Source organism: Lycium ferocissimum, chromosome 10 (assembly GCF_029784015.1).
Source record: "Lycium ferocissimum isolate CSIRO_LF1 chromosome 10, AGI_CSIRO_Lferr_CH_V1, whole genome shotgun sequence".
Classification (NCBI taxonomy): Eukaryota; Viridiplantae; Streptophyta; class Magnoliopsida; order Solanales; family Solanaceae; genus Lycium; species Lycium ferocissimum.
Genome location: NC_081351.1, coordinates 18,697,129 through 18,707,034, shown reverse-complemented (window position 1 = coordinate 18,707,034; position 9,906 = coordinate 18,697,129). Strand labels below are relative to the sequence as shown.

General features: G+C 39.0%; 1 protein-coding gene and 2 non-coding genes across 3 annotated transcripts; 2 read left to right on the top strand and 1 right to left on the bottom strand.

Annotated features, from left to right (window-relative positions):
- Nucleotides 1–403: 403 nt before the first annotated feature.
- On the top strand, nucleotides 404–9,583 carry LOC132034683 (uncharacterized). Its single transcript, XM_059425058.1, has 8 exons — nucleotides 404–486; nucleotides 1,552–1,619; nucleotides 1,712–1,789; nucleotides 1,891–2,261; nucleotides 2,413–2,469; nucleotides 2,570–2,668; nucleotides 8,099–8,262; nucleotides 9,337–9,583. The coding sequence occupies exons 1-8, from the start codon at nucleotides 404–406 to the stop codon at nucleotides 9,581–9,583; spliced, it is 1,167 nt and encodes a 388-aa protein (XP_059281041.1).
- LOC132035655 (small nucleolar RNA R71) lies at nucleotides 2,073–2,179 on the bottom strand. Its single transcript, XR_009409376.1, has one exon. It is a non-coding gene; the product is annotated as a small nucleolar RNA R71 (small nucleolar RNA).
- On the top strand, nucleotides 5,598–5,700 carry LOC132035672 (small nucleolar RNA R71). The gene has a single exon (XR_009409392.1). It is a non-coding gene; the product is annotated as a small nucleolar RNA R71 (small nucleolar RNA).
- Nucleotides 9,584–9,906: the final 323 nt, after the last annotated feature.

Below are 9,906 nucleotides of genomic sequence, written 5' to 3'. Positions count from 1 at the left end.
ATATTCTAGTCCTAAAAGAAACAAAAGTGATATAAAGAGGCAATTGTCAAAACATGGGTGACCTTTTAGAGAATTAACTCTAGTTTTATGGGAGATTTGATACTTGGCACAAATATCTAGATTTAGTGTCATTTGCATTTCACTTCTTAGCACTTTAATCATAGTTTTGAATGTAAATTGTTGTATATGAGCTTATGTTGATATGCTTGTATGAATAGGTACAACAAGGACCAATGGAGGGTATTCCGAGCAGATTGATTCCGAGGCTTTGCACGTTGATTGAATGTTGGGAAGGAAGTTCCAGCACTTGAAGGCAGAATCCGACCACTGAAGGGTCTCATGCGCTGGCCATGCGTCGCACAGCCAGCGCACAAAAACCCCATCTCTGAATCTCAGACAGGCCATGCACTGGCCATGCGCCGCACAAGCAACACACAGAGGAGATCATGCGCTGGCCATGCGACGCATAGCCAGCGCACAAGCGGCGTCAGTTGTCCTACTTGGATCGGGATTGAGCCAACTTATCTTATATTTACCCTAGCGTATAAATAGTCATTTTTAACATTAGAAAGACGGCTTGGACGAATTTGGAGACTTGTGAAACTCTTTCTAGGTTTTATTCCTCTTCTATTATTTTTCTTTACATTAAATCCCTATGTTAATCATGAATTATTGCTCCCATTCTCGAATCATGTGTAACTAAACACCGTAATTCTGAGGTTGTGGCTTAGCCATGAATATTGACGTTTGACAAGTATTTCAATCTTAGTAGCTTGTTCATATGCAATTGCTTCTTTACTTCTGTGCTTAATTGCTTGATTGTCTGCGCAACAGTTGAGTTCTATTTACTAATTGATACACGTGCTTGGGAAAGACGTTGTTAATTTGGTGAAGAAGTAACGAGATTGTGATCTGAATATCCCTATAGTTGGGCTAGGATTTGTGACTAGGATAGTAATATACGTAGTTACCGCAGTCAATTTCATGTCGTGCTCTTATTGCATTCTTGATAGGTCAATACCATAGGAATATAGGAGGCAAGTTATCTTGAATCGGCGAGTAGTGGTTCGGGAGAATACTACGAGATTAATAATCCGGTTAATTGACAATTGTGAACAAAGTAGCTAAGGTGTGATACTTGAACGACTCAATAGGATTGGTGAACAAATCACGACCCTGGAATACTTCTAAAATCTTGATAAAAGCAATACTCAAATACGTTCTTAGCATAAATTATGGTTACATTATTAGTTATTTACATTATAGCATTAGTTTACCAAACAACCATTTTATTCTTTACATGCATAATTAGTAGTAATAGTTTATTTTTGTGAAAGTATTGGTCATAAGTCTCTGTGGGTTCGACATCCGATTTTATATAATCACTATATTATTTGTACGACCACATACACTTGCGTGTGCATTTGGACGCAACAAGTTTTTGGCGCCGTTGTCGGGGACTTAGAAATTAATTATTTTTGCCATAATAAATTGTATTGCTTTATTTATCCAAGTATCAACGTCTTGATCTTAGCTGCTACTTGATTACAGGTACTTTACTCGAATACGAAGGACTGCGAGTCAAAATGATCTTGAGGAATTCAATCCTGAGCCTGAACGTACTTTCAATCGACACAAGAGAGATTTGAATTTATTGCAGAACCCGCAGGCTTTAGCAGAGTTACCTGCGGTCATGGCTAATATCCACTAGCGAAAGTGAGAGAGGTTGCAGTGCCTCGTGTGGCAGATGTAACTTCGAGCATTGTCAAGCCCACCATCGAAGGGCACTGTGAGCTGAAGCATCCCATGATTCAGCTACTTCACTCTAGTGGGCAATTCACGGGAATGTCCCATGAGGATCCTCAGCGTCACATCCATACTTTTCTGCAGATTGTGGATACTTTCTCTACTGGAAGGGTCACCAAAGAATATGTGCGGCTGATACTATTCCCCTTTTCTCTATTGGGAATGCAAGTAACTGGTTATTAGCAGAGCCCGCAAATTCTATCACTTCATGGGATGATTTGGCGACGAAATTCTTGACAAGGTTCTTTCCACCAGCAAAGACAGCTCGACTCCGAAGAGAGATCATGTCATTCAGGCAGAAAAGTGGGGAAAATTTGTATCAAGCGTGGGAGAGGTTCAAAGGTCTTCTCAGAGATTGCCCTCACCACCATCAGTCGAATGAAGTTCTAGCACACACATATATTGAGAGTCTGGATGTCCAACATAAGTCATCACTAGACACTGTTGCAGGAGAGGTGCTCTTGATCTAAGCTATGAAGAACTATTCACACTATTGAACAGGTTTACTCGCAGCACTCCCGGACCGGGATGATGCGCTAAAGCGAGTTCGATTAGGAAGGGCACCGTGTTTTTTAAGTGGATAATTTTACAACATTATCGGCACAGATTGATGCCATGCGCACTGAAATCAAGAAGTTAACTGCTGCGCGAGCTCCACCACAGGTGCATGCAGTGCAACAAGCTATCATTTTTTGTGAAGTCTGTGGAGAAGGTCACAATAGTGATGAATGCCTTGCAAATCCCGCATGCATATACTTTGTAGGTAATGCAAGCAAGGGGAAAGGAAACAATAATCAATACGGGAATTCCTACAACCCAAATTGGAGGAATCACCCAAATTTTAGGTGGAGTGACAACCCAGGTAATCAGAAAAAAAAAAATATCGGCCAGCACGTGCTCCTCAAGCACCCACGAACAGTAGAGAAGGGATGATAAAAAAAAATGATGGGTGATTGATACGCTCAAATTACACCTATTAATGGTATAACGCGGACGTTGTCAAATATAGTAACCCAACAAGGTTGGGGTCGAATCCCACAGGGAATATGGTGTGAAAAGTTTACTAAAATCATAGATGCTAAATTTTAGGTCTAATATCTTAATCCGATGAGTTTTGGCAAAGGTTGGTTTTTTTATAACTAATTGCTAATCTATTGATTTGGTGGAAGTTTATGGTAAAAGAAACTAAGGTTGTGTCCCCGTTAGATAGGGTGTATGATCATGGGTATTGATCTTGATATACTTCTAATGGATCATTATATGAATGCACTTAATCTCTATGTGAATCTCTACTATTTCCCAATAAATAAAGATTATGTCTTTCTATGATTTTCCCAAATATAAGAAAGTGGTTATGAAGAATGATTAATCATGCCAAGTAAATTCTTCTTATTCCTAAGTGAATTTATTAAACAAAGTTTAATGCTTTGAGTTCTTGTTGTTTATTCTTACCAACCCTAATTATTTTCCCAAATAAATCAAGGTTTGTGGCTTTAATCAATGTTTGCAACCATTAATTATGAATGAAGAATGAAGAATAAACAAACCCTAATAATCCATTATTTATATATCAATCACAACCCAATCACAAAACACCCATCAATTGGGTTCACAACCCTAGTAGGGAAAATTAGCTACACTCATGACAAAAAACAAGAAACAAGAAATTGAAGAATTCATAATTGCTTACTTTGGATAAAAGAGGAATTGAGAATAATTGGATTGATGTTAGAACCTTCAAAAACTTGAGAGTATTTTATGTTCTAAGTCAAAAACTAAAAAATGAGAACTCTTAATAAAACCCTACAATGGACTATTTATAGGTTTGGAAAATACACAAGTTACAGATTTGCACTTTAGTCCCGTCAGTACGAAATACGGTCCGTAAATCACTTTACGGACCGTAAAGTGGTTCAGGCCCAGGTCGTCTTCTCAATTCTGTGCAACTTAATCTTCCAAAATACGGACCGTAAAGTGGTTTACGGTCCGTAAACTGCTTGGTCGTCTTTCACTCTTGCTAATCTCAGACTTTCTGCCAAACGTTTGAACGACTAAATACGTGATGGAATACGGACCGTAAACTGAAATACGGTCCGTAAACTCAGCTCGTAAATCACCATCTTCCCAACTTGACTTTCTGTTTCTGAAATCCTTTAATACGACCATGGAATACGGCCCGTATTGTGGAATACGGTCCGTAAACTGCATTTACGACCTGTTCTTACACTTCAACTGTGATCAAGTCAAATCGTTCCTTTTCCCGAAAACACTAGAAAACACGTAAAATCACATAGACTCGCTTAAAAACAAGTAAAACTTATAGCTAAAAAGCATCGATTGTGGCGTAAAATCACGCCACATCAACACCCCCAACTTAAAGTATTTGCTTGTCCTCAAGCAAGCCCTTCTAAACACGACTCAATCTAACACATAGGCATCACAGAATAACAATGTCTACATTGGTTTTGACTCTGAACTATCGGCATGCATGTTTTCCTTTAAACGACCACCCCGACTTTCTATGTTAAAGCAATATGCACAACTCAAGAACGTTACGACTAACAATGAAGCTTCAATGCATGACATCACATTATCGAGCATAGCATGTTGCACACAAATGCTACTTTAGGCGGACACTTTCTTTTGCTCAAATCTCATCCTTATGCCCTCACATAGACCAACGAATGTCCCAACACACATATACATAACAAGAATGGGACGAAGACGAAAGGGAGGAGAAAGACGCTCACACTCACAAAGAACTTCATATCTACACATGCAAATACCATAGGCTTGCCCTTATTTTCTATGTTTTCATCCTAGGCTCGCTTAGTTGTGATCACATTAGGACTTGTTTCGGCTTGTAATGTAGGCTTAGGGACGGGTAGGATACTTTTTGGTATTAGTGATCGACCCTCCTTGATACTACAACATCTCTTCGCCTTAACTCGCCTGTTCTCTTTCCAATTCCTTCGTTTTCTTTCAAGTTTTCGACCTTGATGTGGTTTTATTCCTATCCAACTAGCAATTCTTTTTGTGATTCAATTTTTCTGATTTTGATTTACGACCCTTTTTTTTTTTTTTTTTTTTTTTTTGTACCAACTACCACATCGACTTCCTACTAACAAATTCCACCACCCCCAACTTATGTTTTTAACATCTATTCCACATTTAATTCACCCCACTTTAGGCATTTCGCCTCGTCTATCTAGTAGCATCAAGGAGGGAACGGGTGCGGGAGTTATTGCACAAAGGGAATGGTTTCACAGTTGGCTAGTCAATAAAAAGGTCAACAGGCTCAAAAGGGGAAACTAGGGATACTTTCACTTTTGGTAAGGCGTATTTAGGCAAAGTGACTATTTACAAAAGGAAATCCTAAGATTATTTCATAATTAGCATCTTCAACCTGCATAGGTGGCCCATCAAGGAACGGACCATCTTGAGCATGGTACACCCCTTTTGGTAGAACTGCATCATCCTCACAAACATTTACCTTTTTGATTTGAGATTCATCAAACTTCTTCGTCGATGAAATATTTGTTGCAAGCTCTCTAATAACGTTGGGTGTCCTGATTCTCCTTCACTATATTCTGAAGCATAGCACTACCGTATGGTATCACATCAGCATTGTTCGAGTGCCAAGCCTGATTATGAGTTGTCAGCTTGTTAAGTATGGCGGTCACTCGTCGAAAAGTCTTGTCCATAAAACACCCATCAGCTGCATTGTTAGCTGCGATCGTGTCACCGGATCTAACCCTCGGTAGAACTTATCCATTAATATATTCTCCGTAAAACCATGATTTGGGCTTTTACGCAAATATTCTTTGAACCTCTCCCAAGCTTCATATAGTTGTTCCCCCGTCGGCTTGAATTCATATATCTTGTCTCGAATCTCGCCCTTCTTGCTAGGGGTACGACTTTGTCGAACCGTTTACCATTTTCGCCTACGAAGTAATAGAGTTCGGGGCGGCTTCTCGAACCATGTTCTCGCTTTCTCCAGCTAAAGAATATTTGAATAACCTCAACCGAATAGCGTCGTGGAATATTGTTCGGATGTGATTAGCACACACGTCCACAAAATTACGCAAATGACGTTGAGGGTCATTTTCGGTAAATTCGAAAGTATCCCTCAAGTTTCAACGCTTGGTATAAAGTTGAGTCAATTTTCACAAATCGCAGCCTCCAACTCGAGGTTGAACAATAGCGGATGCATAGTCTTCCTCTTGAGCAAGCTCAAGCAAAAATATTCTCCTCATCGATTCGTGCGCTTGATTATTCAAACGATTCGCCGATTACCAAGACGATGATTTCGTCGATTTTGATTCATGATCACTTCGGTTTACACAAAGTAGCAAACAAGGTGTGATGGATTAAGAAAAAGACTTTAATCAAAGCAAACACTTATTTAGTAATTTCAAAACCGTATTCCCGCAACGACGCCAAAATTTGATACGCTCAAATTACACCTATTAATGGTATAACGCGGACGTTGTCAAATATAGTAACCCAACAAGGTTGGGGTCGAATCCCACAGGGAATATGGTGTGAAAAGTTTACTAAAATCGTAGATGCTACATTTTAGGTCTAATATCTTAATCCGATGAGTTTTGGCAAAGGTTGGTTTTTTTTATAACTAATTGCTAATCTATTGATTTGGTGGAAGTTTATGGTAAAAGAAACTAAGGTTGTGTCCCCGTTAGATAGGGTGTATGATCATGGGTATTGATCTTGATATACTTCTAATGGATCATTATATGAATGCACTTAATCTCTATGTGAATCTCTACTATTTCCCAATAAATAAAGATTATGTCTTTCTATGATTTTCCCAAATATAAGAAAGTGGTTATGAAGAATGATTAATCATGCCAAGTAAATTCTTCTTATTCCTAAGTGAATTTATTAAACAAAGTTTAATGCTTTGAGTTCTTGTTGTTTATTCTTACCAACCCTAATTATTTTCCCAAATAAATCAAGGTTTGTGGCTTTAATCAATGTTTGCAACCATTAATTATGAATGAAGAATGAAGAATAAACAAACCCTAATAATCCATTATTTATATATCAATCACAACCCAATCACAAAACACCCATCAATTGGGTTCACAACCCTAGTAGGGAAAATTAGCTACTCATGACAAAGAACAAGAAACAAGAAATTGAAGAATTCATAATTGCTTACTTTGAATAAAAGAGGAATTGAGAATAATTGGATTGATGTTAGAACCTTCAAAAACTTGAGAGTATTTTATGTTCTAAGTCAAAAACTAAAAAAATGAGAACTCTTAATAAAACCCTACAATGGACTATTTATAGGTTTGGAAAATACACAAGTTACAGATTTGCACTTTAGTCCCGTCAGTACGAAATACGGTCCAAGTAGAATCACTTTACGGACCGTAAATGGTTCGAGGCCAGTCGTCTTCTCAATTTCGTGCAACTTAATCTTCCAAAATACGGACCGTAAAGTGGTTTACGGTCGTAAACCGCTTTGGTCGTCTTTCACTCTTGCTAATCTCGGACTTTACGCAAACGCTTGAACGACTAAATACGTGATGGAATACGGATCGTAAACTGAAATACGGTCCGTAAACTCGGCTCGTAAATCACCATCTTCCCAACTTGACTTTTCGTTTCTTAAATCCTTTAATACGACCATGGAATACGGCCGTATTGTGGAATACGGTCCGTAAACCGCATTTACGAATTGTTCTTACACTTCAACTGTGATCAAGTCAAATCTGTTCCTTTTCCTGAAAAACACTAGAAAACACGTAAAATCACATAGACTCGCTTAAAAACAAGTAAAACTTATAGCTAAAAAGCATCGATTGTGGCGTAAAATCACGCCACATCACTAAGTTAATGCAGAAGACTGCTAAGTTTCAATGGTCCGAAGCTTGTGAAAAGAGTTTCCAAGAGCTTAAGGCAAAATTGACTTCGGCTCCTATTTTGACTTTATATTCTGGGTTTGGTGGATACGTGGTGTATTGTGATGCTTCTAGAATTGGTTTGGGTTGCGTGTTAATGCAAAATGGCAAGGTGATTGCTTATGCTTCTCGACAGTTGAAAAAGCATGAGAAGAATTACCCGACACATGACTTGGAGTTGGGCCGTAGTTTTTGCTTTGAAAATTTGGCGTCATTATTTGTATGGTGAGCATTGCGATGTTTTTACTGATCACAAGAGTCTGCAATATATCTTCAAACAACGAGAGTTGAATCTCAGACAGAGGAGATGGTTGAAGTTGTTAAAAGATTATGACTTAAACATTTTGTATCATCCTGGTAAGGCTAATGTGGTTGCTGATGCTTTGAGTAGGAAATCTATGGGCACGTTGGCTTATTTGCGTGCACATGAAATCCCCATGGGGAAGGAAATTCGAAGACTTGCTAGTCTTGGGGTCAGACTTGATGAAACTGAAGATGGAGAGTTAGTGGGAATCACGCCATCACGGTCTGACATTATGGAAAGGATTAAATCCAAGCAATATGATGATGAACTTTTGGCAAAGCTGAGAGATGGAGTGGAAAGGGGTGAGTACACTTCATTTACTGTTGGGACTGGCGATAGTGTTCTGCGATTGCAAGGACGATTGTGTGTTCCCGATGTTGATGGTCTTCGACAAGAACTAATGATGGAAGCTCATAGTTCCAAGTATTCGGTTCATCCGGGATCCACCAAGATGTATAAGGATTTGAAACAACACTATTGGTGGAAGAGCATGAAGGCTGATAGTTCTAACTTTGTGGCTAAGTGTTTGAACTGTCAACATGTGAAGGCTGAACATCAAAGATCTGGTGGCTTGGCTCAAAACATTGAGATTTCTCAATGGAAGTGGGAGATGATAAATATGGACTTTATTGCAGGTTTACCTCACACAAGGGCCAAGTATGATTCAATTTGGGTGATCGTGGATAGACTCACGAAGTCTACCCATTTTCTTCCTTTAAAGACGTCATATGCCGTGGCAGAGTATGCCAAGTTATATTTGAAGGAGATTTTTATGTTGCATGGTGTTCTGACATCTATCATATCTGACAGAGGTACACAATTTCTTTGCTCATTACTGGCAGACGTTTCAAGAAGGTTTGGGGACTAGAGTGAAATTGAGCACTGCCTTTCATCCTCAAACTGACGGGCAAGCAGAGAGAACTATTCAAACTTTGGAGGATATGTTGTGTGCTTGTGCAATTGATTTTGGAGGAAGTTGGGATGAACACCTACCTTTGGTGGAATTCGCTTACAATAATAGCTATCAAGCTAGTATTCGATGGCTCCTATGAGGCTCTTTATGGGAGGCGTTGTCGGTCTCCAATGGTTGGTTCGAACCAACGGAAGTAGAGTTATTGGGGCCTGATTCAATTCATGAGGCCATCAAAAAGGTAAATCTTATTGTGCAACGACTAAAGACCGCTCAGAGTAGACAAAAGTCTTATATGGACATGAGGTGTTGGGGTGGAATTCTTTATTTGGTGACAAGGTTTTCTTGAAAGTGTCACCTATGAAGGGGGTAATGCGTTTTGGCAGAAAGGGCAATCTTAGTCCTCGCTACATTGGTCCATATGAGATTACTAGAAGAGTTGGGAAGGTAGCTTATGAGTTGAGATTACCGGCTGAGATGTCCATGGTTCATCCGGTGTTTCACATTTCGATATTGAGGTTGTATAAATCTGACCCTTCTCATGTGTTTAACTATGAAGAGGTTGAGATTGATGAATCCTTGTCTTATGAAGAAGAACCGCCCGCATTTTGGATCGCCAAGTTAGAAGGTTGAGAATAAAGGATGTTGCGTCGGTTAAAGTGTTGTGGCGAAATCATATTACTGAGGAAGCTACTTGGGAAGTAGAAGAGGACATGAAGAAGAGATATCCTCACTTGTTCCTATTTCAGGTATGAGTTAAGTTTTGAGCTATTTGTTCGAAAGGTGATGGTGTGGTTAAAATTCGTGTTGGTTAATTACCTTCCTAGAATACTATCCTCATTCGAGGACGAATGATATTAAGGGGGGGATAATGTAACACCCCGTAAACTTGAACTAGGTGTGAATGTGTAAAAATCTAGTATTAAGATTATATTATATCTATATGAATCCATTCT